At 66.9% G+C, this 25876-nt stretch overlaps 3 protein-coding genes across 7 annotated transcripts in view; 1 reads left to right on the forward strand and 2 right to left on the reverse strand.

The window, feature by feature from the left end:
- IQANK1 (IQ motif and ankyrin repeat containing 1) overlaps positions 1 to 10114 on the reverse strand; it is a 23981-nt gene extending 13867 nt beyond the window's left edge. The window contains exons 1-4 of the mRNA XM_045074063.1: positions 10009 to 10114; positions 9718 to 9833; positions 8761 to 8826; positions 7143 to 7231 (exon numbers count right to left, since the gene is read on the reverse strand). Of these exons, the coding sequence (XP_044929998.1) occupies positions 7143 to 7231; positions 8761 to 8826; positions 9718 to 9833; positions 10009 to 10114 (377 nt within the window). The remainder of the gene's footprint in view (positions 1 to 7142; positions 7232 to 8760; positions 8827 to 9717; positions 9834 to 10008) is intronic.
- FAM83H (family with sequence similarity 83 member H) lies at positions 9093 to 18351 on the forward strand. Of its 2 annotated transcripts, XM_045074121.1 has the most exons (5): positions 9093 to 9245; positions 12330 to 12791; positions 13463 to 13627; positions 13721 to 13845; positions 14071 to 18351. In XM_045074121.1, the coding sequence occupies exons 2-5, from the start codon at positions 12345 to 12347 to the stop codon at positions 16922 to 16924; spliced, it is 3591 nt and encodes a 1196-aa protein (XP_044930056.1). In that variant the 5' UTR covers positions 9093 to 9245; positions 12330 to 12344; the 3' UTR covers positions 16925 to 18351. The 2 variants fall into 2 exon arrangements, with proteins under 2 accessions (XP_044930056.1, XP_044930057.1); XM_045074122.1 differs by lacking the exon at positions 9093 to 9245 and having other exon boundaries at positions 9392 to 12791.
- MAPK15 (mitogen-activated protein kinase 15) lies at positions 17385 to 25819 on the reverse strand. 4 transcript variants are annotated; one of them, XM_045074161.1, is made up of 14 exons: positions 25663 to 25819; positions 24192 to 24290; positions 23942 to 23971; positions 23763 to 23853; positions 23141 to 23271; positions 22889 to 23052; positions 22534 to 22673; positions 21778 to 21835; positions 21241 to 21378; positions 20983 to 21088; positions 20655 to 20856; positions 20404 to 20537; positions 20199 to 20327; positions 19675 to 20096 (listed from the first exon to the last, which is right to left on the reverse strand). In XM_045074161.1, the coding sequence occupies exons 1-14, from the start codon at positions 25729 to 25731 to the stop codon at positions 19908 to 19910; spliced, it is 1680 nt and encodes a 559-aa protein (XP_044930096.1). In that variant the 5' UTR covers positions 25732 to 25819; the 3' UTR covers positions 19675 to 19907. The 4 variants fall into 4 exon arrangements, with proteins under 4 accessions (XP_044930094.1, XP_044930096.1, XP_044930095.1 ...); XM_045074160.1 differs by having other exon boundaries at positions 21778 to 21877; XM_045074159.1 differs by lacking the exons at positions 19675 to 20096; positions 20199 to 20327 and adding an exon at positions 17385 to 17882 and having other exon boundaries at positions 21778 to 21877.
- Between the last annotated feature and the right edge of the window lie 57 nt (positions 25820 to 25876).

The raw sequence follows: 25876 nt of genomic DNA on the forward strand, positions 1-25876 counted from the left end.
TCCCTCACTGGGAGGATCCGGAGCCCCCGGCCCCCCGATCTGGCCAGGACAGCTCCACGTTCGCCGCCTTCCTCAGGACTGCCGCCACGCTCGCTGTTCCTGAGAGACTAAGGCTCATGGGGCCACACGAGACAGAACAAGGGTCCCCCAAAGATGTCCACGTCGTGTTCCCTGGAGCCTGAGCACGAGCTGTGTCACACGCGGGAGGGAACGGGCTATGCGATGGAGCCCACGGAATCACACGGGTCCCTGAACATGGGACAGACAAGGAAGAGCCCACTGGGGCTGTGACCTGGACGGAGGTCAGGCAGACACGACACCGCTGACCTGGAAGGCGGCGAGATGCCATGGGCCAGGACACAGGCACTTCCAGAAGGTGAAGGACAGGGACACGGAATTCCCTCGAGAGCCTAAGAAAGGGTCACAGTCCCCAAGGCGGCCCCTGTAAGCCTCTGCGGCCCGTGTCGGTCTTCTAGCTCACGGGACAGCAAGACGACGAGCCTGCAGTGCTTCCGGCTGCCCGACCAACGCGCCGTGGTTAGAGGCTGTGGGGACCGACACGGGGACTGACACGGGGACCGACACAGGAACCAAGATCGTCCTGGCAGCCCGCTGACCCTTCCCGATGGGTGGAGACAAAACCACCTGTCGGGGACACTTTCATGGTGCGCAGACCTGGGACTTGCCCAGACTTCAGGACATAAAAAATAAGTAGCTGTGCCTCGTACCTCCTTGTAGCAGGACAGCGGCCCGGTGGCTGCAGGCAAGCCCGCCAGGACTTTGGAGCAGCGTCGCGAGGCTGGGAACACCGCCCACCCCGGGTCCTGGGAGGGCCAGCAGGCTAACGGTCCCAGCAGGGCCCGGAGGCTGTGGCTGAGGCATCCGCGGGGTCCGGCAAGCTGCAGGCATCTGTGGGGAGAAGGGGGCCCCGCAGAGCCGCCGGCGAGCCTCCCTTCCCCAGCAGAGGTGCGGCTGTGCCTTCCACGGCAGGATGCTGGTCTTGGTGTGGAGAGCCTGGTGGAGGCCAGGGGTCCCCCCAGGGCAGGAGAGCATGCTGCTGAGGAAGCTGGCATGACCTGCGCTCCTCCTGCAGGGACCCCTGCCACGGAGCAGACATGGCGGGAACCCGTCGCATGAGCCAGAAGACGTGAGCCTCCGCGACACAAGCCGCCGGGGCACGCTCTCCTCCTTCCCCGGCGTCGACGCCGCTCGCTCCTCCGTCCACAGCCACGGCCTCCTGCGAGGCGAGCCCCGACCGCCGGTCCCTGCGATGTCACACGTGCAGCCTGACCCGGGCTGCCGCCACCCTGCTGCTCCTCTGTCGGGGGCCCTGTGGGCAAAGGGGCCGCAACCTCCAGGGCACCTGCTCCTCTGCTCCCTGCGAGTGGGAAGGGGGCCCAGCAGGCTGAGCAGGGGTGGGGAGTGGGGTGCTGGTGTGGGGCCGGCTCTGCCTCTCACTGTGCCGGCCCCGGAGAGGGGCCACCGCAGAAGAGCCACCGGACACCCAGGTGGACATCACAAGTGTCCTGTGGATGTCGGCCGGCCTCTCTCCTCGGCTACCCAGAGCTGCTCTGATGGCCAGTGCAGAGTGGCCGAGGCGACAGGGACACTGGGGCACTTGGGCCCCACAGCATGAGCCCCGCTTGTCAAGGCCGATCAGACACCGTCCAGCCCGATGGCCTCCCCGAGGCCGCCTCCTGTGCTCTGGCTGAGGATCTGGACAAGCAATGGGAAACGGGCGTCGTGGCGAGGACATTGGGGAGGCGACGCCGTCAGAAGGGACTTCTCGGAATAAAGTTGGATTGTGAGAAGCTTTCCCCGTGTGGTGCAGACCCGGTGGCTTAGCAAATGGACACAGACTTGTTCCCAGAGCTCACGGGCCACACGGCTGCGGCGGTGGGGGCGGGGGCGGCGCATCCTCAGCCTCCAGGTGCCTGCGGCCCGAATGCGGCAGCTGGACGGACACCGTCCGCGCCGACGTGGTTCCTGGTGGGGTTTCCTACTGGCTCGGCGGTTCGCACCCGCACCTGCCAACCCCAAATGCCCAGTCAGAGCCCCCACCTCGCAGCAGAGAGGCAGGGCAGTGGGCCCGCCCAGCTCACTCCGCCGCCCAGAACAGCCCGTCTTAGGGAAGAGGGGCCGGGCAGCTGGAGGCTCGGGACCCCCACCTGGGCAGCCCAGGGGCGGTTCTGAGGGATTTGGAGGGAACCTCTGCCCACTACAGAAACTGAAACGGGGGCCTGGGGACAAACGTCTGTCTCTCCCTCGCCGACAGGGCGAGCGTGTTGTGACTGCGGACGGCTTGGGGATTGAGAGCCGGCCAGGGGCGCAGGAGGAGAGGGGGGAGGGTAGAGCCCGCCCTGGCTTCTAGGGACAGACGGGACATCCTGCTCAGACTCCTCCACTCCCTCCCTCTTCTGCCTCTTTCCCAGCCCAAACCTCCTTCCAGCACATTCTGTTTCTGCTTAAACGGCAGCGCCGCGGCCCACTAGGCCTAATCCAGAACCACGACTAATGCGTCGCGCACACGTAACTTCTCTAAAACCAGCGCCTGGGACTTTACAAACCTTCTGTGGTCCGGCCCTGTACTCGGGACAAGGTCAGGCTCCTGTCGCAGCCCCCAGCGTGTGCGAACGGTGCTGGGGGCTCATCCTGGGGCAAGGGCAGCACCGCCCACACAAGACCAAGCTTGCGTGAGGGTTGAGACCAGCCACTCTGTGGGGGACAGGCCAGGAGCCAAATGGGGGTTAGGAGCCTGGGAGGGAAACAGAACACAAGGACCTGCCTGTGGGCACGAGGCCTCGGCACAGGGTCGCCAGGGTGCGGGCTTTGGCAGACCGGACAGCGGAGAGGAATGGGAGGAGGGCCCGCACTTGGACGTGGGGAGACCCGGCTGGGGGCTGCGGCGGAGCATGGGCTCCAGGCACAGGATGATGGTCTGGTAAAGACGCGGCTTGGAGGTCAGTGTCCAGAGACCCGGTGGAGGATGGCCTCCCTGAGAAGATGGATTGGGGGCGCCTGCGGCCGCGGTCAGTCAAGCGGTAGACTCTGGACTTCAGCTCAGGTCAGGATCTCGGGACTGAGAGATCCAGCCCGACCTGGGGCTCCCCACTCTCCCCCTCTCTCTACCTCCCCCTCCTCCGCCGTCCAAATAAAAACATCTTTTAAAAGGGCGCGCTGGCACCCAAGAGCGAGGAGAGGCACAGGGGGACACTAAGGTGGTGCCCCCTCCAGTCCCAGGACGCCCACCAGCCCCAGCTGACAGGGATCCAGCGGGAGGAGGGCGTCCCCCCCCACCCCCGCAATCGCGGGAGCAAGGCTCCGAGGGAGAGGGACTCCCAGGCAGGCCGCGCCCCTGGAAGGCGGGCCCCGGGCCAAGCCCGCCCAGCCCCGGTCAGGCAAGCACGGAGCACCGCGGTGGGAGAGAGGGCCGGTCCGCTCCTCCTGCTCCAGGAAGCGCCACGCGGCTCCGCGAGCGCACACCCTCCCATGCACGCGCACCCCGCGTGTCCCGGCCCGTGGCAGCCCCCTTCCCCCGCCCTCCCCCAGTCCCGGCCATCCCCGCCGCCCCGAGAGCGGACGCGGGGCGCGCAGGCTCTCACCTGCGGGGGGCCTCTGGGCGCTCAGGGTCGGCGGGCTGGGCCGGTCTTTGGCGGCGGCTGGCGTGTCCCTCCCGGCTTCCCTGGGGGAGGGGCGCCCCTTCCCATCACCCCCCCCCCCGGAGGCGTTTATGGGTTACGTGGAGACCAGGTGCTTCTTGGCTGTGAGAGAGCGCCCACCCGGGGTGTGTCCTCCACGGCAAGCCGGTGTCGCCCCTGGGGTGCCGCGGGGGGGCGCCGGTGAGCCCAGCAGGCCGGACCGCCGGGTCCCAGCTCTTGAAAACCCAGGTGTAGCCAAGTTCCCCAGGGCGCGCTCTGCCCCACCCCCACCCCAACGCATCTGGTGCCCTTGTCCGTGTGCGTCTCCCTGCGCATCCCGGGGGTGGCCTGCTGTCTACCTCCCCCTGAAGCTTCGGGGACGAGGGCTGAGTGGGAGGAGGGTGCCCCGGCAGGGCTGTGCCAGGCAAACCAGTCAGGCCTGTGTGGCGGAGCGGGCTGGGATGGGGCCCTGGGCGTGGGTGTGAGTCAGCAGCCCGGGGCTGGGGAAACGCTGGGGAGGAGACTGTCTGGGGCCTCCTCCCAACAGGAAGCCCGGGACGCCAGCACTCCCGCTGGCCCTGTGCAACAGCCCCCCAAGGTCCTCCCCCAAAGGCCTGTGTTCCTTGGGCCGGGGAGCTGGACCCCCAGCCGGCAGCATCAGGAGCACCTGCCCCATGCTAGGACGGGCCAGGCGGGGCCCCGCTGCCCCATCTCAGTCCACAACAGGCCATCTGGGCCTGAGACTCCGTCTCCTCCACCAGCCGCTGGCAGGAGGCCACCAGGCTAGGCCAAGAGTTGTGTCATCTCCACACAGCCCCCCGGCAAGCTTGGGCCCCCATGGAGCTCAGAGGAGCCCACTGGCTGGGGGGCTCGCAGGCTAGTTGGGCTGGGGTCGCCCGTGGCTGTGAGGGTCGCCCCCGGATGGTCAGTGTGACTGGGATGCAGCTGTGGACCAGGGGCGGGGCGGGGCCAGGGAGGAGGCTCTGGGCGGCCCAGGGCAGGACCAGACTCGCAGCTCCTCACAGCCGGGGATCTGCTTGCCCAGAGTCACCTCCTCCAGTTTCTCGGTCTCCCTCCCAGTCTGGCCAACGAGGCCTGTGGCCTGTAAAGTCCTGCACCCTTTGTCAGCACGTTAGTCAGCCCTCGCACCCGGCTGAGCCACCACGCCGCCGAGTCCCTATAAACTCCCCGGCGTGGCCCAGCCCAGCGAGTGGGGCCCGGGAGGCCCACAGGCAGCGCAGGGCCCGGAGCCGCCAGCCACAGGCACCGGCCCAGGGGCAGGGCAGGAGCACAGGGCCCGCCGTGGCCCCCCAGGGATGCCCCCTGCACCCGCTTGATCACGGCCGGCCCGCGATGAGCCCGGGCCCCCAGGAGGCAGACAAACTGGTGAAAGGCGCCGGACCAGGGCCATGTCGGGGAAACGAAGTCGGGCTCGGAAACCCCGAGGCAGGAGGGCGGGCAAGGCACAGCAGGCCTTGGGTCAGCAGGGCCCTGAGGCCCAGCCCCCGCCTCCCGCCGCAGGGGGCCCTCAGGACGAGGTGGGGGTGGCCCCTGCAGAGCACGTGACCCGCAACACGCAGGCTGCTCGGGGACGCCCCAGGGTGGCCGAGCCAGAGCAGCCCCGAGCAGCTGAGGGGCCGGTGCAGGCCACTGCGCTGGGGTCCGAGCCGGTGGCGGTGCCCGCTGCGGACATGGAAGACTGTGGGGCAGGGGGCCTGCCAGGCCTGGGTCCCGAGCTGCTGAGGCTCCACGAGGTCCAGCTGTGCCTGGCCCAGGAGCAGCTGCTGCTGGAGGACCGGCGGCGGCAGGTGCAGCTGTGGATGCAGCTGTGGCAGGAGGAGCAGCTGTGGCAGGAGGAGCAGCTGTGGCGGGAGCAGCTGTGGCAGGAGGAGCAGCTGTGGCTGGAGCAGCTGGAGCAGCAGCAGGCCTGGGTGCGCGTGGAGGGGCTGGAGCTGGCCCTGGCACTGGAGCAGCTCCGCAGCGAGGGCCTTGAGGTGCTGCAGACCCAAGGCCAGGTAAGGGGGCGGGGAGGCCCCGGACAGCTGCGGGAGTGCGGGAGCTGTGCGAGCATCACAGAGATCCCTGCTGCGGTGGGGCCGGCTGGGGGCTGACTGGGGGCTGACTGGGGGCCAGCTGGGGCTCGTAATCAGGCGCGCGAGGTGGGTGCCCACCGCACAGGACACTCCAAGAACCATGTGGCAGCCAGTCCGCACAGGGTGGCCCAAGGCCGCGCAGGGAGAAAAGCGCCCAGAGAGGACACTCATTCGGGGACACTGAGGCAGAGTTCCTACAGAGGACCCAGGCCTCCTGGCCCAGTGAGCCAGCGCACGGAGCTACCAGAGCATTCGGTGGCAGTGTGCGGGGCGTGTGGGGAGAGGGTGCAGCAGGACCTAGGTGGACGGTCGGCAGGTAGCAGCAGCGAGGGACATGCCCACCCTCTCCCCACCCCAAAAGGGCTTCCTGCCTGGCCGCCCGCCCACCTCCACTGTTTACTGCAGGCTGTGTCCCCAGGGCTCGAGATCACAGCAGAAGCGTGCGGCCCTGAACCCGTCATCCTCATTCCAAAAAGGCTGCTTCCGCAGACGCCGCTGGGGCTATTTTGGGAAATTAGGGTCTAAACCCAGCTTGGCGTGGAAGGTCACGGCCACCCCAGCAGGGCGCATGTGCTGCAAGCCCTCTGTGCTCCAGGGACTTGGGTCAGCCCCACTCCAAGTAGAGGGGCTGCATCTGGGGCACAGGGTGGGTGGTCCGTTAGCCAACGCAGACTCCGAGGCAGGCCCGGGTGCTTAAAGGGCCCAGAACTGCAGCAGGAAGGTGCTGGCGGTGTCACAGAGAACTCCCGAGTGCCAGGACAGAGAAGAGTGCGACTCAGGGAATGGAAGGGCCGTGGGGGAGGGGAGGGATGAGAGGAGGTGCCCTTCCTGACCCCCGCGGGACGGAACCAAGGGCAAGCTGTTGCCATTCACTCTGGGGGTGGCTATGCGTAGGGTGACCTGAGAGAGCAGCTGCACGCAGGGAAAAACAAGGGGACGGCCCAGGGGGGACAGAGGGTCAGAGTGGACCACACTTGGCCTGAGAATCCCTCACACGCATGCTAAGTGAGCTCTGTCTCAGAACCTGTGCCCAGTGCACCTGGGCCTGCGTCCCATCTCCACGGGCTCTAATGCTGTGCTCCTCCGCGCACTGCCCGGGAAACCCGCCCAGGGGTACAAGTTTCACGGTCAGGGTCTGGAAAGGACGTCTGAGCTCTGAATCCTGTCGGCTGTGCCCAAGCCCAACTCAAAGATCCCCTGAAAGTCACTGTCCAAGGGAAGGGTCTTCTCAGAGCATCCCCGGGGGCCACAGCATGGGTGTCCCAAGTCAATGGGCAGCGGCGGAGCACGGGTGTCCCAAGTCAATGGGCAGCGGCGGAGCACGGGTGTCCCAAGTCAATGGGCAGCGGCGGAGCACGGGTGTCCCAAGTCAATGGGCAGCGGCGGTGCTCTAGAGGTCAGATTTACTTACCAGCCACAGCTCTCAATCCCGCCGCAGGGGAGTGCGTTCGCCGCTTCCCTGGTGCAGCTTTGGGCCCCCGTTTCTTGCTGCTCATCTTCCTGTGGGGGAGGGAGGAAAGGTCACAGAGAGGCCTGTGTGCACTGACAGCCTCACACCTCCCCCCCAGACCCCCTTACCCCAGCTTCCTGCAGCTTCTGGGTCCACCAGCTTGGTCCTGCTTTGTGGCCTGAGGTGCCAGCAGCCCCCCGGGGTGGTTTTGAGGGCGTCTGGCCCGGCTCACCCCTTGCCCTTTCACACCTGCTCTACTCTGGTCCGCCCGTCCTTCGGTCCTGGACCCTGACAGAAGCCCCAGGCTGGGGGCTTCAGCCCGCTCTCGAGAATGCTCACCGCCCCCCACTGCCCACAGCCCACCCGGGACACCGACGCTTCTGGGCCCCCAACCCTCTCTTGTTCCAGCCTAGACACGTGTTGTTGTCAGGGCCTGGAAGCAGGGCCTTCCTCCCCAGCCCAGGCGGCTGACTCCAAAGTCTGTTTCCCTTGGGACAACTCCCTTGGCACAAGTTGGGTTGTGCCTCCCCCACGGCACAGGTACGGCACTGGTGTGACCCTGTGCCTGCGTGCCCACCCCCTTCTGGTGGTGGGGTGTCCCAGAGTGTTTGCGGAAGGAATAAACGAAACGGAGAGCAACCTTAGCAACGGAGAAGACAGGGTCATGCGGCAAGAGGAACAGGAGGAGGGTGACCAGAGACCCGCAGGAACAGGATTCGGGCATGGACTGGGGAGGGAGAAGCCTGGGGCAGGGCACTTGGCTTGGACACATGGTTGACCATAGGGCAGGCCCTAAGTGGGACCTGATGGGGAACTGGGGTTCTGAGCAAGGATCGGAAGTGTCTGGGGACTAAGGACTTCTTGGGGGGCAGTGTGTGCTCACGGGACCCGTCGACCACGTGGAGTAATGCTGGCAGCAAACCTGCTGAGAGAAGGACTGTCAGCGTGCGTGTGGGGTCCTGCGCATCGCCAAGCTGCTGTGCGGGGAGGGTCCTGGTGTGCCGCGGGATCCATGAATGTGGGCTTCCCTGCTGGGGTGTGGAGTGTGCGGTTGCGGTGTGAGCCCTTCCAACGTGCGTGCGGGGTCTCTTGTGTGCGCACGCGGTGCTGTGCATGGAGGGTCTGGTAAGTGTGCAGGGGTCCCTGTGGTGTCCCAGGTACGGGGGCGGGCAGCCCCGGTAGGTGCAGGGTCCTCCGTAGGTGGACGGGTCGGCGTGTAAGGAGGCAAGTGCGTGTGGCCTCCCTCGTGTGCGCCGGACGCCCTGTAGAGTCCTTGTGGCCGCGCCTGTGGGGTCCGACCTCCGCGGGGCGGTGGCGGGGCACCGTCCTGGAGGGGAACTGGGGTGTGGGAAGGGCCCGCGTGCGCGCAGGTGCGCGGGAGTCTGTGCGCGCGGTGTCTCCGTGTGCCAGCGGGGTCCCAGGAACCGGCGAGTACTGTGTGCGGAGGGCGGGGGTCCTCCGGGAGGGCGTCGGGTTGGGGGGGTGCCCGGTGTGGCGCGGGACCCCCGGTGCTCGCGGGGTGCCCAGGCCCGGGGCCGCCCCCGGCTCGGCGCCGCCCCCGCGGCCTCACCTGCCTCACCTGCCTCACCTGCCGCCCCCGCTCGCCGGCGAGAAGCCCCGCCCCCTCCGTCGGGCTGGCGGTTTCCTAGCGACGGAGCCGGAACTTCCGAGTCCCCTCGACTTCCGGGGCGAGGGTCAGGGGTCAGGCATAGGGACCTCGAGCTCCGGCGAGCGGATGGGCGCTGGGGGCGGCGGGGGGCGGCGGGGCCCGGGCGGCGGGGCGGCGGCGGCGGGGGCCGGGGCGCGGCGGGGGCCGGGGGGCGCCGGGGCGCGGGCGGCGGCGGAATGCGGGCGCGCCGCGGGTGGGGCCGCCCCGCCCCCAGGTGCTGCCCGGGCAGGCCGGCGGCGGGAGCGGCGGGCGGGGCGGGGGCGGGCGCGTGAATCAGGCCGCGCGGCGGGCGGGCCGCGACGGGGAGTGGCTGCCGGACCGACCGGACCGCGAGGCCGCTGGGCGGCGGTCGGCTCCTGCTGCCCTTGTCCCGAGACCCCCGCGCACCTGGCCAGGTAGGGCCCCCTCCCCGGGCTCGAGCGGGGCGGGGCGCGCCGGAGGGGGTGAGGGGAGGCCGCGGCCGGGCCCCCGGGGGTGGGGCGGGGACGGCGCGCGCGGCGCCCCTCCGCGCGGCCTCACCTGGGCGGCGCCCCCCCCCCACCGCCCCCTCCCCGGCCCCTGGGCCGGGGCCACGCGGCCGAGCGCCGGGCCGGGGGGAGGTCGCCGGGGCCGCGCGTGCCGGCGTGGACGCGAGCGCCCTCGCACGACGCCGGCCCGGCACGAGCCGATTGGGAAGGGGCCCCGGGCCCCGAGGCCAGCCTGCCCGGGCCGTCTTTGCTGGCTCCCGCCCTCGCGGCCTAGTTGGAGCCTGGGGAGGGGAGCTGGGCCTGGCCTGGACCCCTCCCCGAGGGGGCCCCCGCCCCGGGCTCCTTGGACCGGGGGGTGGCCGGGAGGCCGACGCGCAGTCTGGTGTCCTGCGTGAAGTACCGGGAAAGCGAAAGGCCCCGGGCCCCTCGCGTCCACGTCCCGGAACTGGGGCGAGTGGATGGGACACTGGGCCCCGGCAGCCTCCGGCTCCTTGCATGCATGGAGCCCTTTTGGCCCTGCGGAGCACACCCCGAGTACTACAGCTCGGCTTCAGTCGGCGCGTCCCAGCGGGCCGGATCCCACCCCCAGCCCCAGGCTTGCGCAGGCTTCTGCGGGGAACCCGCGCTCCTGCCCCTTCCTAGCGTCCGCTCTCGGCGCCTTGTGCTCCTTCCAGTCCCAGACAGAACCCACCTCCTACCCAGGTGGGAAGGCCCCAGTTAGGGGCCCTGGAGGATTTGTCCGCCTTGTGTCCGGGGTCAGAGGTCAGCAGCAAAGGAGCTGATTCCTGCTGAGTCATCGCTGGGGTGTGACGGGTGTCCCTCTCTCTCTCCCTTCGGGCAGCGTGCAGTAGGCAGATGTGTGAGGGGGCACGCCATCGGTGTCTTGTCAGGGGCTAGGGGCTGGAGAGGGGCCGCTGGCCAGTCCACAGTTCAAGGGTGTGCATGGTGAAAGGAAGAAAGGCAGTGGGCTTAGGGCTGTTGTTGTTGAGGCCATGCAGGGCGCCCTGGCGTGGGCATGCAGGAGGGCACCCCCCGTTCCGGGGCGCCTTGGCACTGCCCTCCTCCCCATGACTGCCAGGCTGGATGGTTTCTGTAGACTCCCCTTCCCAGTGGGGTGTGGAGCACAGGATCCCTTCTGTGTTCCCCCAGCTTGGGAAGGGCTCTCTCTCTTATGTAGGGAGCACGATCATGCCCCCAGGCCCTGCCTGGTCCAACACAGACCCCATACCACGGAATTCCAGAGTCTTCCCGCCCCACCTTCTGTCGGGTCCTGGGGGAGGCCCCACTACAGACAGACCTGCACCTGGTACCCTGGTGCAGTGTGCCCCTGAGACCAGTACGGGCTTCTCGCGTAGCTGCGCAGAGTGATGGGGGATGGCAGATCTGGTTTCCTGCAGACCCTCTCCCTGGTAGCACGGCCCACCCCCGCTGCACATCCAGTTGGCCTGTCACTCCCCAGGGAGAGTGGACAGGGAAAGTGCCTTAGGTCATCCTACCCCACAGTCTTGACCCCTACTCCATCTGGTTCCCAGCTGCCTCCGAGCACCCAATGACCCCGCCCGGTGAGCAGCACCCAGCCGCTCCTGTGGACCGGGCCGCACTGCACTCTGGCAGGACCAGCACCCAGGAGCGTGGGAGCTAGGCGGGATCTGAATCCCGCTCAGTCCTGGCCCAAAGCAGTGGCTGGGGTTGGGGGGGCTGGGCCTGGGGCTCTCCTTCCAGGGTAGGAGGAGGCGGTTTAGGGATTGGAGGTTGATGACCCCTGGGGGTTCAGAAAAGCCCCGCCCCACCCTTGGCGTTGCAGAGCTCATCGCCACTTCTGTCAGCCTAGGCTCCCTCACAGGCCCCCTCAGGAGGCATGTGGACTGGAGTGGACTGGGCAGCGTTTGATGTCCTCAATAAACTGGGGACAAGGGGAGAGGCACGTGTGGAGCCCGGGGTGAGCCTGATGGCCACAGCCAAGGGTTCGGGCTTCATCCAGAGTCCGGGGGGTGGGGCGGGCAGCAGGGCCTGACCAGAGATGGAAGACCACCCCCGGCACGCAGCGCTGGGCTGAGCCATGCTGGACTCCAAGCTTGTGCAGTGAGCGGAGGCTGCGGCCGGATCTGCCAGGGGCGTGGTTCCGGGAGTTTTCTCTCCGGTGGCACAGTGGCTGGAAACGGGGAGGGATGGGCCAAGAGAAGGGAGTGGCCCTGGTGGACAGGGACACAGGGCAGGGGTGCGTTTGGAGGACTGATGCGTGTGAATAGGTTGTGAGGCTCGGAGTGTGTGACCCCACGGGACAGGTGCGGGTGTGAGGACTGCAGACTGAATGCCGGGTCCGGGGACAGAAGTGGGGACAGGTTTTGTAAGCTGAGCTCAGGTTAGGCCAGGCATGGTGGCAGGTCAACCCTGACAGCTGCATTTTACAGTGGGGGTAATGAGCCAGCGGGGCCCGAGGCCCCACTCACGCCCCTGTACTGTGGACGCAGACACATGGGCGGGGCCACCTGGCGCGCCAGCACGCACTGTAGTTCAGGGCCTTTGAAAATGCGTTCATGTCCAAATGAGAAGAAAAAAGCAAATACAATAAAGAATTTGGCTTGGATTATGTTTTCTTTGTAGCAACAACCAGAACGTATTGGGTTGTTCTTTTTCTTATGGAGATACAGAGAAGTACCCGGGACATGGGCCGTCTGGAACCGAGTGGGGGCTTTGTGCAGCCAGAACCCCTGCCTGGAAACCAGGGTGCGGGCATTCCTGAGGTTCCAGTGAGAGGAGCCCCCCCCCCCCCGTGCAGAGTAACATGAGACAGGGCCAGGGCACCTGTACCTGGGTCCCCCGCTGGCCTCCCCCCAGCTAGGGGACATCCTGGGGCAGGGGTGCCCAGAAGGCCTCCACGTGTGGCCTGCACTCCACAGCCCACTCAGGACATACAGGCCTCGCTACAGTGTGTGTCCACGCACGGCAGGGTCAGGGGGAGCAGCGCCAGTTCTGCTGCTCCAGGAACATGTCTCCTCACACCTTCCCCAGGCCCCTGGCCCCGACATGGCCCGTCGCTCCCAGAGCTCCTCGCAGGGGGACAACCCGCTGGCTCCCGGGTACCTGCCACCTCACTACAAAGAGTACTACCGCCTGGCGCTGGATGCCCTGGCCGAGGGGGGGCCGGAGGCCTACAGCCGCTTCCTGGCGTCCGAAGGGGCACCTGCCTTCCTGTGCCCAGAGGAGCTGGAGCACGTGAGCCGCCACCTGCGGCCCCCTCAGCATGTTGCCCGCGAGCCCCCTGAAGGCAGCCCCCCCAACGTGGACATGGATGGCTCCTCGGGCACCTACTGGCCCATGAACTCAGACCAGGCAGTGCCTGAGCTCGACCTAGGCTGGCCCCTGACCTTCGGCTTCCAGGGCACTGAGGTCACCACACTGGTGCAGCCACCCCCACCGGACAGCCCCAGCATCAAGGACGAGGCACGAAGGATGATTCGCTCTGCCCAGCAGGTGTGCTTTCCCGGGCTGGGTGGTCAGTTGGGGGAGCTGCCTGAGCTGGACCCTGAAGCCTTAGTAGGAGTTGTGGGGGGGGCAAACCCCACCCCGCCGGCTGGCCACGCCCCTCCTGTCTTCTTTCTGGGTCACGTGTTTGGTTATTGCACGCTGCGGTTCTGCCTGCCCCCCTACGTGGCCAGTGCCCAGAAACTCCAGGGCTCTGGGATGGCTGGGCCCCCTTCCTGGTTTGGACTTGGGGTTCAGAGAATTCTCTCTAGTCGAACCTTTGACCCAGGCTTGGCCCCACCAAACAGGAACCAGACATGGAAGCTGAAGGCAGCAGGTCTGGAAGCCAGAGGCTCCAGACTGCCTTGTGCACCCTGGCGCGCAGTCTCCTCGAAGGGCCGAAGGGCCGAGAGCTAGGGCCTGGGTGGCGCCTTCCGGGGCGGGCTGTGCGGCTTCATTTGCCTTGTCCCTTCCCCAACAGGAGGGAGGCTCTGTGCCTGCCTAGGGCTCCATCATGGGTCACCTGGCTGCCAGCAGCCCCACACCCCCTCTGGTAGGCGTTCTCCTGGCTCCTGTGGTGTCTGGGTGATCTGACGCCCGTCCAGGCAGGCAGGAATGGTGAGAGAATGGTGGGGACAGCAGAGGGGTCTGTCCTCGGTCCCTGACCCGCCCCCCCGCAGGTGGTGGCCGTGGTGATGGACATGTTCACAGACGTGGACCTGCTCGGTGAAGTGCTGGAGGCGGCGGCACGCCGCGTGCCGGTCTACATCCTCCTGGATGAGATGAACGCGCAGCACTTCCTAGACATGGCCGACAAGTGCCGCGTCAACCTGCACCACGTGGACGTGAGTGACCCCGGGCAGGGGTGTAGGGAGGTGGAGGGCGCTTCCGCAGAGACCTAATGCCTCTCCCCTCCGCACCCCCCCCCCCCCCGCCAGTTCCTGCGCGTGCGCACTGTGGCCGGCCCCACCTACTACTGCCGCACGGGGAAATCCTTCAAGGGCCACGTGAAGGAGAAGTTCCTGCTGGTGGACTGTGCCGTGGTGATGAGTGGGAGCTACAGGTGCGCCCAGCCCGCAACCCCGACACCTCCCCACCTAAGGGCCGCCTCTGCCCAAGCCCTGGTCCAGTAGCCCCTGACACGGCGCCCCCCTGGGTCCTTGCAGAGAGACCACCACAACTGCAGGCGGCCTTCCGCGCCCCAACCCCTCCCCCCTCGGCCCCGCCCCTCTGACGCCGACCCCGCCCCTCGCCTTGACTCTGAACTTGACCCCCGCCCCACCCGCAGCTTCATGTGGTCCTTCGAGAAGATCCACCGAAGCCTGGCGCACGTGTTCCAGGGCGAGCTGGTGTCCAGCTTCGATGAGGAGTTCCGCATCCTGTTCGCACAGTCCGAGCCTCTGGTGCCCTCAGCCGGGGCGCTGGCCCGCATGGACGCTTACGCGCTGGCTCCGTACGCGGGAGCCGGGCCCCTTATGGGCGGCCAGGTGACCGGGGCGCCGACCCCCTTCTCCTTCCCCAGACGAGCGCACCTCCTGTTCCCACCGCCTCGGGAAGAGGGCCTGGGTTTCCCGTCCTTCCTCGACCCCGACCGCCACTTCTTGTCGGCCTTCCGCCGGGAGGAGCCGGCGCGGATGCCGGGCGGAGCCCTGGAGCCGCACGCTGGGCTGCGGCCGCTGTCGCGGCGGCTGGACGCGGAGACGGGACTCGGGGGCGAGCTCGCGGGCCCGCGGGGCTTCTTCCAGGCCCGGCATCTGGAGATGGACTCCTTCAAGCGGCACAGCTACGCCGCCGCCGACGGCGCGGGCGCGGTGGAGAACTTCGCGGCCGCGCGGCAGGTGTCACGGCAGACGTTCCTCAGCCACGGGGACGACTTCCGCTTCCAGACCAGTCACTTCCACCGTGACCAGCTCTACCAGCAGCATTACCAGTGGGACCCGCAGCTGGCGCCGGCGCGCCCGCAGGGCCTGTTCGAGAAGCTGCGCGCTGGCCGCCCGGGCTTCACCGAGCACGAAGACTTCGCGCTAGGGCCCGGGCCACGCTTCCCCGAGCTCGGACCCGACGGACACCAGCGGCTGGACTACGTGCCGTCCAGCGCGTCACGCGAGGTGCGCCACGGCTCAGACCCCGCCTCGGGGCCCGGGCCCCGTGGCCTGGAACCCAGCGGGGCTCCACGCCCCAACCTGGGCCAGCGCTTCCCGTGCCAGGCGGTGGCGAGGCTGGGCCCGGATGCCGCCTCCGACGCAGAGCCCGAGCGCAGGGGCGGGCCCGAGGGGCGGGCGGGGCTGCGGCACTGGCGCCTGGCGTCCTACCTGAGCGGTTGCCATGGCGAGGACACCGGCGAAGAGGGCCTGCCGGCGCCCATGGAGGCTGAGGCCTATGAAGACGACGTTCTGGTGTCCGGGGGCCGAGTGGCCCCCGGGGACCTGCTCCCTTCAGCCTCCCGTGCACCCTTCCCGGCCAAGGGCCTGGTGCCTTGCTCTGGCGGCGGCGGTGGTGACAACCCAGAGCGCGAGGGCCTGGAGGAGGCAGGTCTGGCCAAGCAGGACTCTTTCCGCTCCCGCTTGAACCCGCTGATCCAGCGCAGCTCGCGCCTGCGCTCCTCCCTGATCTTCAGCGCTTCGCAGGCTGAGGTCGCCTGTGGGGCCACGGGGGCCACGGGGGCCACGGCAGCCACCACTGAGAAGGCGCAGTTGCTGCACAAGGAGCAGGCGGTCAGCGAGATGCTGGGCCCTGGTGGCGATGCCGTGCGCTCCGCTACTTCCACCAAGGTGGCCGAGCTCCTGGAGAAATACAAGGGCCCGGCGCGTGATGCCGGCGGGACGGGGGCCCCAGTCACAGTCACCAGCCACAGCAAGGCTGTTGTGTCCCAGGCATGGCGGGAGGAGGTGGTGGCGCCCAGTGGGGCAGGAGGCGAGCGCCGCAGCCTCGAGAGCTGCCTGCTGGACTTGCGCGACTCCTTCGCACAGCGGCTGCACCAAGAGGCAGAGAGGCAGCCGGGAGCTGCCACGCTTACCGCTGCCCAGCTGCTAGACACGCTCGGCCGGAGTGGTGCCGACCGGCTGCCCTCTCGCTTTCTCTCTGCGCAAGGCCGCTCCGCCTCCCCACAAGGGCGGGTCAGCCCCCCCCTGGAGGGGTATGGGCCCCGCCAGGCACCTCACCCTGAGCCAAGAGGGAGCCCCACCTCTGCTTACCCTGAGCCAAAAGGAAGCCCCACCTCGGCCTATCCCGAGCGCAGGGGTAGCCCGGTCCCCCCTGTACCGGAGCGCAGGGGCAGCCCCGTCCCCGCTGTGCCCGAGCGCAGGGGCAGCCCCGTCCCCGCTGTGCCCGAGCGCAGGGGCAGCCCCATTCCTGCTGTGCCCGAGCACAGGGGCAGCCCTGTCCCTGCTGTGCCCGAGCGCAGGGGCAGCCTGACCCTTACCTTCTCCGAGGAGTCTCCGAAGACTGGGACCGCGGAGGAGACGGCTGGCGGCCCCATGGAAGTCCTGCGCAAGGGCTCACTACGTCTCCGCCAGCTGCTGAGCCCCAGGGGTGAGCGGCGCACGGAGGAAGAGGGCGGCTTCCCAGCGCCACAGGAGAACGGGCAGCCCGAGAGCCCCCGGCGGCCGTCCCTGGGGAGGGCGGATAGCACGGAAGCGGCCACTGGAGACGAGCGGGGCCCGAGGGCGCGCACAGCCTCTGCCACGGCCAACGCTTTGTACAGCAGCAACCTGCGGGATGACACAAAAGCCATTCTGGAGCAGATTAGCGCCCACGGCCAGAAACACCGCGGAGTCCCTGCGGCGGCCCCGGGCCTGGCTCACAGCAGTCCTGAACTGGGCCGCTCCCCAGCTGCTGGCGGCCTGGCTCCGGACATGTCCGACAAGGACAAATGCTCTGCCATCTTCCGCTCGGACAGCCTGGGGACCCAAGGTAGACTGAGCCGTACCCTGCCAGCCAGCGCGGAGGACCGCGACCGGCTGCTGCGCCGCATGGAGAGCATGCGCAAGGAGAAGCGCGTCTACAGCCGCTTTGAGGTCTTCTGCAAAAAGGAAGAGGCTGGGGCCGCAGGGGCGGGGGAGGGCCCGGCGGAGGACGACACGAGGGACAGCAAGGTGGGCAAGTTTGTGCCCAGGATCCTGGGCACTTTCAAAAAGAAGTGAGCCCCCTGGTCCCCCAGCCCCCGACCGGGCGCCCACCTCACTGCCCACCACCAGGCAAGGTGCCTGGAGCTCCCAAGGACGCGGTTGGGAAGTGGCGGTGGTTTAGCGCGGCGGCACCCGGCCCTCACCCAGCTGCTGGCCCGGCCCGGCCCGGCCCGGCCCCTCCCTCATGCCATGCCTTACTCCTCCAGCTCCACCCCTGCCGCAGGGCCCCAGCCGTTCCCTTTGTAGCATCCCTGTCCACCATCTCTGGGCTTCAGGGCCCCTTGAGACCTGCATTCACCTCAGGTCCTGATCTTTTTGTGCCTTAGGTCCCCACCCTTTCGGGGGCCCATCTTTCTGTGCCTTAGTCCCCCATCTTTGGGGGCCCCAGATCTCAGGGCTTCCGTGTCTCAGGACTCCCCTCTGCTCACTGCCCCGCCCCTCGCCCGGCTGCTTTGCCACTGCTGCGGCTTTCCTGTATGCGGGCAGCCCAGCCTCTCTCTCCCCCTGGCCGGCATCTCCCCTGCACCCCGCGGCTCCAGGCTTGCTTCCTGCCCCGCTTGCATTCCTCCTCCTGGCCTCTCGGCCTCCTGGCACCCTTCTCAGTGGCCGTTCACTGCAGGGGGAGCAGAGTGGTTCGGGCGGCTGGTGATGGCAGTGGGATACACCCAGACCCAAAGGGGGTCCGTCTCAGGAAGCACAGTCCAGGGGGTTGCTGACGGCGGGGTGCCCAGGGGACTCCTGACAGACCATCCTGCCAGAACTGAGGCCGACCTGGTGGCTCTTCCTGTGGGGCTCCAGCCAGCACCCCAGCCCCCAGCAAGGACTGAAGAGCTGGGAGCGTTGGCGTTTGTAACACTCGGAAGCCAGGTCTGGATGGAGGCTTGTGCTTGACTGGGCGAGGGGAAGGGTCCGTGCGGTGGTGCAGGACCGCTTCACGTTCCCTGTTCTGGATCCTTCCTTCTTTGTCACCAACCTGCAAAATGGAAGTTTTGTTTCTGTATCTCTCTCCTCCGGACAGTGACTTTGATTGGAATAACATTTTGACACCAAATGCTTAGGAAGCGCCCCGCTGTAAGTGCTAGTAGCATTGGGAAATTAGTATTTCTGCAACTTTTTTTTTTGGGTTTAAGAATAAGAAATGGCAGTCGCTCAGCCTGGGAAAGGATTTAAGGAACGAGGCTGCTGAGCCGAGGTGGCGGTTCTGACTCCAGGCCCCTGGAGAAGGGTGACGGGGGCTGGGGGACACTGTGGGTCAGGCGGAGGAGGTCACCGAGGAGCCAGACGCTCTCCCATGTCCCTCGGCCTAGAGGCACTTGCTGACCCGTTCACTTTTGCATGTCTCAGCGCAGCCCTGGTCTGTGTCCTCCACATGCTGAATAACACGTGTCAAATGTCATTCTGCACATCTTGTTGTTAACAATAAAACACAACACATTCCTAAATATAGATACCCCCAGTTAATACATGGCAAACGTTAGTCTTGGGAACTCGGATTTCCTTCTGGATGGCACCACCCCTGCGGGGAGCAGTAGAGACTCCCGCCCCACCCCCTGCACACCTGTACTGCCATCACCTGTGACCACATCTGACCCAGGAGACTCTCCGTCTTCGCACCCTCCCAGGACCTGCTTCCCCGCACAGGCGAACTGCTTTAGTCTGCCGCTCCCACTTCCAGTTCTGCCCGCCCTCCGTATAGGCACACCCTGCCGGAAGCTCCTGGTCACCAAGCCCCTCCAGTCACCGGTGCGCAGGTGTCCAGGTCTCTCAGCCATTCTGCGACCCCCCTCGCAGGGCCGGGCTTCCTGGGGCCCCACCTGCCCCTCTCTGGGCTATGGGGTTCCTTCCCTCCTCCTCATCCATCACCTGGCGGCTATGCCTCAGGCTCTGGGAACTCAGCCGTCACCGCCCACCCCCCCCACCAGCCACCGGTCTTCCGACTGGCTCACCTCCAGGCCAGGACCGGGCCATCAACTCTCACTTCCTCTTTGGGCTCCCTCCCCAGTCCTCGCCTGCTTGCCCCATTGCTCGAAGCCACCTGGTCTGGACCCACCCTCTGCCCTTCCCACCTGCGCCTCTAGCAGCCGTGGGCAGCTTTCACAGGTGCGCAGAGCTCCCGCTCCTGGCAGCCCAGCCCCCAGCACAGCACAGCCCACATCCTGTAGACCGTGAGCTCCAGCCAGCAGTTGGGAAATGGCCTGTGTTCCAGCGCCTGCCGGGAGGTCAGGTGTGGTGCACGGCTCACTTGGGACCATGAGACAGGTGTCCCCCGGGGCCAGCTCCCACCGTCCTGGACCCACCCCTTACCAGGACAGACTAGCTGCCAGTCACTGTTGGTGGCCAAGAGCACAGTGATCACAGTCAGGGGCTGGAACCTGGGGCACTGCCCTATCTGTCCTCTCCACTTTTTACTCTGGCTCAGAGCCGCAAGTGTGGTCACGTGATGGTTTGCACTGAGGCAGCAGGTGCACAAGTCCCCCCCCACCCAGCAACTTGAGGACAGCCTTGTCCCTCTGATGGTGCCCTGGCACCAGGCAGGCCCCAGACCATCTGTGGAGAGAGGATGGGAAGCTGGCCCTGAGGAGCCCCCTCGGCCAGTCGGTGCTGGTGTGAGCCTCCAGGGACAGCACTGGGCCGACAGGAGCCGCGCAGCTTCTCGTGGGCTCTGTACTAGACATGGGGGTCCTCTGAAGGGGGTGGTTTCCAGGGAAGGGGTGGTGTGACCTCGGAGGGAGTCCCCACTGAGAACAGAAGATAGGCAGGCAGGCTGGGGACGGACACGAATTTATTGGAGGGTGTGATTGGCAATGGGTGGGAACCTCACCCACCGCGCTGCGGGAAGGCCTGGACAAGCCCCCTGGATCTCGAGGATGTGGCCAGGCAGAAAGGTGAACCGGTGGCGTGGGGGACTGGGGCGTAAATCGGGCTGGGAGAGGGGCAGGGAACTGGGCAAGGGGCACGGGCTGAGCGGAAGAGCCGGTCTGAAGGCCGGTGGGGCGGCTTAGGCGCGGGGACCCGGGAGCAGCGGCAGGCGGCCCAGTGCCGAGCGGCAGACGGTACCGTACGCTTGAGAGTAGCCCCCGAGCGCCGCCCTTGCGGCGCCCTGGACCCCCTGCGAGGCCGAGGCGCTGAACATCCTCCGGCCGGGCCGGGGCTCGGGCCGGCCGTCCGCGGGAAGCCCGCGAGGGACCTGCACACGGTCCAGGGGCGGCGTGAGGGGCGGGACCAGAGGGAGGGGAGGGTCCCGACGCGGCCGAAGGGGGCGGGAAGGACGGGCGGCCCGGGAGCTCACCCGTCGCGCGCCGCTGGCGCGCAGCTCTCGGCCCGGGTTCCCGTCGCTCCGGACTAGGGCCTGGATGGCCACCTGGGCGGCGGCCTGCCTGGCGAGGGAGGGCGCCGCCCCCTTGCCACTGGGCTTCACCTGGGAAGGGGCGCGCCACCGGGTCACTGCCCGGCCCTCAGAAGGGATTGAGAGGGACCCTCCCGGACTGACCTACCCACGAGGGGGCCGAGGGGGCCTCCGGCGTCGCCCCAGGGGGCCTCTCCCCTCTCCCGAGACCTCGTGGGGGCGGAGGCTGGAGCAGGGGGGCCGAGTTCTGCCGCGGAAGGTTCTTGGCTCCGCAGGCAACGTCTGTGGGGTCGGAAGATCAACCCCCGGGGTTAGTCTGGCGCAGCGGATGCTCGGTGGCTCCACGCGGAAGGGGCAGGGGCCGCGCCCGGTGCGGGGAGGCAGTCGAAGGTCACACACCCGGCGCGGCCCGCTGAGTCGGGCCGCTCTGAGGTCTGCGTCCGGGGTTCCGCGTGGAAGAGCCCGGGGCGGGCGGAGGGGCGGCGCTGGCTCTGAGCAGGTGCGCCTGGGGCGGGGGGGCGCCGGGCTCTGCGCCCGGGGGTGTGCCCCCCACGCCTTTCTCTCTGGGGACCCGGCTGTTGGCCCTGCGCTCCAGGATCATCTGCGGAGACGGAGGGGCGCTCAGGGGTGCACCGCGCGGGTGTAGAGGGTCAGGGGGCCGCTGAGGCAGGGGAGGGGCTCGAGGGTGAGCGCGGATGGGGGGTCTTAGTGGTCGCCGCCACAGCACCTGATAGACGCGGCTGCGATACTCGGGGGCTGAGAGCTGAACTCCTTCGAGCACTGGGAGCCGCACAGCCGAATCCAGGGTCCACTCACGGGCCGGGCAGTGGAACCTGCGGCGAGCCAGCGAGGCCGGCGTGGCAGAAGCGGGACTCTCCCGTCTCTCCAGTCCAGCGCAGATCCGCGACCCAACATCCAGCCCAGCAAGGGAGGAGCTGGCCCGCGGCACCCTGCCCTCTGCACCCCACCCGGGCCCCACCCCTACCTCTGCACGTAGGGGTGCTGCAGTGCCTGGGCTGCGCTGAGCCGCTTGTCCGGGGCAAATACCAGGAGGCCCCTGAGGAGATCCAAGGCCTCCGGGGGTGTGTCTGGCGGCAGGAGGGTGTCCAGCGGCTGCCGTGGCCTGCGGGCGCCCGCTACTGTCCCCTCTCCAGGTGCAGGCTGCTCCCACACCCATATCTGTGGCAGCTCCAGTTCGGACCCTGACCCTCCGCCCAAGCAGCCCTTAACCAACCTGGTGCCTCTCCGTCCCCATGCAACACCCTCAGGCAGCCTGGCAAGGGGCGAGATCCCTGCCCGCCTTGCTTCGGTCCCCTCCTCTCCAAGCCCTGCTGCGTTCCTGTGGGCCTCCCCACACCTCCAGCCATGCTGGGGGATGCTGAAGGTTCCTCATTATTAGTGCGACCAAATCGCCGGCTGTGGGAGCTCCATCAGAAGCCCAGGGCCCAGGTCCGGCCTGGCGGACGGGCCCACAAGCTGAGAGGAAGAATAACAGAGCCAGGCTCTAAGCATCGCCACTCACCAGGCCCGTAGGCAGGGCAGGATCGAGGCACTGTAGCTTGAGCCAAGAGCCAGGAGGTCTGCAGGTGGGTGGACGGAACATGGGGTGGGACCGGGAGCGCCTGGTCCGGGGGGACCACTCAGGGAGGTCGGGGGCCAGCGGTCTCTTCCTGCCCTGGGGGGTGCCTGCCTTTCCAGGCTTGGGCGGTCTGGCAGGACTGTGAGCTGGAATGCCTAGATTCCTGCTACATGTGCCTGCCCTAGCACAGTTTTCCCCTCCCGCTCCTGCACACGCGCTCCACATCTGGGCATTCCCTCCTCCACCCGGGAAAGCAGAGACTCAGGGGAAGACAATAGGGCTCCCCCCACCTGGTTCTTCCCCTCTCTTTTGCCCTGCTCCCCACGCCCCCCAGGGAAGAGGAAGGACTCCCTAGACTACCTGACCCTCACTGCTATCTCCCGCCACCTCTCCCCCAACCCTCTGCTGCCTGCTCCCCGCACAGCTGCTGGACCTGCTCCCGCCAGCCCCAGCTCCTGTCCTGACCCAGCTGGACCCTTTATGGGCACTGCTTGGCCCTCAGGGACCTGTGGCTCCTCCCCAGGCCTACCTTGTGTAGGTCCCGCCCTTTCCAGTCTTCCCGAGGCTCTGGACCCTTCCCCTCCCTTTCATCCCCAGCCTCCTCACCACCAGTCCTGGCCGGTCCCGTGCTGTCCCCTACAGCTCTGTGTGCTGACCCTCAGACTCCCTGATGCCCCGCAGGGCCCTGCTCACACTCACCCTCCTTGGACGGCGGCGGGATGGTCTCCAGGATGAGCTCCAGCTGGTGCAGCGTGGACGTGCCTGGGAACAGGGGCCTTCCCCGCAGCATCTCTCCCAGGATGCAGCCCAGACTCCACATGTCCACCCCGGGGGTGTACCTGGGGCAGGACAGGGTGCACGCATGGGGAGGGGACCCTGGAGGCAGACGTGGAGGAGACACAATCAAGGGGTAGGGTCTGGGGCACTGGAAGGGAGCCGGTGAGGGCGCACGTGGGGGCCCAAGAGGCCTGGGGGGCCCCGGCTGAGTGGGAGGCTACAGGGGTGCTGCAGCGGACGGTGAGGGTAGGAGTGTGGGGGGGAGTGATGCTCTTACCAGCTGGAGGACAGCAACACCTCGGGAGCCCGGTACCAGCGCGTGGCCACGTAATCTGTCAGGGCCTGGCCCTCAGGCCCCTCAGGGAGGTCACCAAGGGAGCGGGCGAGACCGAAGTCGCAGAGCTTCACCAAGCAGCTGGAGTCCAGGAGAACGTTGGACGGCTGCAAGGGAGGAGGTGGGCTGAGCTCTGTCAGGGGTGGGTGCGCACGGTGGGGGTGACGGGGCCCACGAATGGAGCACGGGGGGCACCTTCTGGTCCCGGTGGATGACATGTCCCGAGTGGATGAACTTGGTGGCCCGCAGCAGCTGGTAGATGATGTAGCGTTTGTGGGTGTCCTTCAGCAGCCTGCCCTTACAGATGACGGCGTTCAGATCTGTGTCTAGGGGAGCATGCGGGTCAGCCCGGGGGCCTGGGAAGAGGGCACAGGTCTGCCCCCCGCTGGACCGCTCCCGTGGCCGCAGCCCTCAGGTCCCACTGGCCTCCCTTGCAGCCCTGTCCCTGACGCTGTCCTGGGCACACACACTTAGTGGTTCCGGCCAGCTTTTCAGGCCTGTTGGCTGCCTTGGTTGGTGTAGCAATAAAAGTCTGTGGGGTTATGTTTAATACTTTATTTCCTGTCACTTTGTTTTATAAAATAGGTAGAAAAAGGAAAATATAGCTGCAAGTGGTGGAGAAAGCAGGAGCCTTGTAGAGATGGGCTCAAGGTGGTCACTGCCAGGCCCCGGCACTGACACACGCCCGTGGTTTGTCCTCGGGCACCAAGGAACTGTCCCAGCTGGCCACTGTGGTGGCCTGGGCAGCAGAGGGACATAAAAAGGGGGGCAGGCCCTGGGAGGGCCCAGCACCAGGGCTGAGCAAGGCCGCACTCACCCATAGACTCAAACACGAGGTAAATGTCCCTGTCATTCTCCGCCCGGATCACATCCAGGAGGCGGATGATGTTGGGATGGTCCCCCAGTTCCTAAGGAGAGAACCTGGGGCTGTGTGCTTCCCCCCTCGTTTGAAGCAGCTGCACCTGGGGAGGAGGTCAGATGGCCCTGGCCACTTACCTGGAGCAGCGTGATTTCCCGGAACGTTCTCTGGAATGAGACAGAAATATGAGAGCGGGTTTGGATGTTGGAAGGCTCCATGGGGACTGATGCTCATTGCGCAGACCACTGCACCACAGGGCCACCGAGCAGATAGTGCTCTGAGCAGTGACAGAGACCCACTGTGACCGAGCTACCAGGCTCCAAGCAGCAGGGCGCCGCCCCCACAGCCCGCCCTTGTCCTTCTCACTCTTCTTCTGCAGTCACTCACCTGCGCATCCGTCTTATCTCTAAAGGCGTCGAAGATTTTCTTGATGGCCACGACCTCGCCAGTCCTCTTATCCACTGCCTTCCACACGATGCCATAGGCCTGCAAGAAGGCTGGTCAGCTTGCCGGGCGCAGAACCAGCCTCCTGCCCCCTCCCCTGCCCACCAGACTGCTCCTCCTGCCTGCTCTGGCTCCTGGGAGGGATGAGGGTGTGGTGAGGGGCTGTGGCTCTGGGCGAGGAGGTCCCTGCAGTGGCGGGCTGCTAAGCCTGCTGCCCAGGACCCCGGCGTCTTCCAGAGGAGGGTGACAGGAAGCAAGACCCCAGAAAGAAATAAGGTCACAGATGGGAGATTGTGGACGGGCGAGGAAACCTTTTCTGGGCCCGCTGATCCTCCTTCACACCCCTCCAGCCTCTCAGCAAATCCTACCGGCTCTACACTCCGAATTTGTCGGAATCCGACTACTTGCTACCATCGTGCTACCATCTGGTCTGAGCCCCTTGACTCTCCCACATCTCCTGTCTGGATCAGTACACTGAGCTCTTAGCTGGTCTCCTTAGCCTGCACCACCGTCCATCCTCCAGACCAGACAGGGTAACTTGTGGCGCCAAAGGCTGCTACCACCCTCTATGTCGTGCTTAGTAGAAGCCCTTGCAGTTTCCCAAAGGCTCAGGTGATCAGAGCCCCCCCTCAGTCACTCGTATCCAGGTTGTACCAACTCTGCTCTTTCCTCACAGCCAGTAGGTCCTTGCCGCAGGGCCTTTGCACTTGCTGTGTGCACTGTTTGGAACATTGTTTCTTTCCTCCCCCATTACACACCCAGTCACCCACCTTCACATACACTCTTTTTTTTTTTTTTGACACAGAGAGATCACAAGTAGGCAGAGAGGCAGGCAGAGAGAGAGGGCGAAGCAGGTTCCCCGCTGAGCAGAGATCCTAGGACCCTGAGATCATGACCTGAGCCGAATGCAGAGGCTTAACTCACTGAGCCCCCCAGGCGCCCCTCACATACACTCTTTACACACAATCCCACAGGCTCTCACACACATTCACAAATGCACGTTTGCTCATACAAGGTCCTGGCTCGCACTCCATGCCCATCTACCTACTCAGTCCCTTCCTGGGCCAGGCTTGGGATCCACCCATCGCCCTCAGCGACAGGAATGATGGGCCCAGTCTCCTTGGAGTGTCCTATGGGCACCAGAAGTGGCAGCTGGGAGCAGGGGACGCTCGGTGGGGTCTGGGGAGGGGATCTGTCCAGGGTCCCACCGGCCTGAGACCTCTGTGGGCCCCCTGGAAGTAGGCACCGTTAGAACCCCGTTACAGGAAGCTGAGGCCCGACGGGCTCGGTGGCTTGCGCAAGGCCACCCTCCAGTCGGTGGAGAAAACTGGTAGCGAGCCCAGGACCCCCGGCAGCGTCGGAGAGACAGACCTCCCACGGGACCTGCCCCCGCCCCGCAGGTGGCCGGGCTCACCCCTTTCCCCAGCCGCCTCTTGAGCAGGTATCGCTGGGCTACGTGGTGGTCCACCTCCGCCGCGCACATGCCTTCGGGTGGGCGCCGGGAGGCCTCCGGACGCCCGCCGGGCTCGAACTGTTGAATCCGGTTGCCTTGGAGACCGCCCCGCCTTGCGTCTGCGCCGCGCCAGGGTGGGGCGGGGTGTGCGGCCCAGGCCCCACCCAGCGCCCCG

This window comes from Mustela putorius, unplaced genomic scaffold, assembly GCF_011764305.1.
Source record: "Mustela putorius furo isolate JIRA1106 unplaced genomic scaffold, ASM1176430v1.1 tig00537303_pilon_pilon_pilon, whole genome shotgun sequence".
NCBI classification, from domain to species: Eukaryota; Metazoa; Chordata; class Mammalia; order Carnivora; family Mustelidae; genus Mustela; species Mustela putorius.

Coding starts and splice junctions, on each gene's coding strand:
- FAM83H (XM_045074121.1), top strand. CDS start 12,345: ATGGCCCGTCGCTCCCAGAGCTCCTCGCAGGGGGACAACCCGCTGGCT. Junction 13,628..13,720: donor TCAACCTGCACCACGTGGAC/GTGAGTGACCCC, acceptor CCCCCCCGCCAG/TTCCTGCGCGTGCGCACTGT. Junction 13,846..14,070: donor GTGATGAGTGGGAGCTACAG/GTGCGCCCAGCC, acceptor CCCCACCCGCAG/CTTCATGTGGTCCTTCGAGA.
- MAPK15 (XM_045074157.1), bottom strand. CDS start 25,731: ATGTGCGCGGCGGAGGTGGACCACCACGTAGCCCAGCGATACCTGCTC. Junction 24,291..25,662: donor AGAGGCGGCTGGGGAAAGGG/GTGAGCCCGGCC, acceptor GCCTTCTTGCAG/GCCTATGGCATCGTGTGGAA. Junction 20,538..20,654: donor GACTCAGCGGGCCGCGCCGG/GTGTGTGACCTT, acceptor CCGACCCCACAG/ACGTTGCCTGCGGAGCCAAG.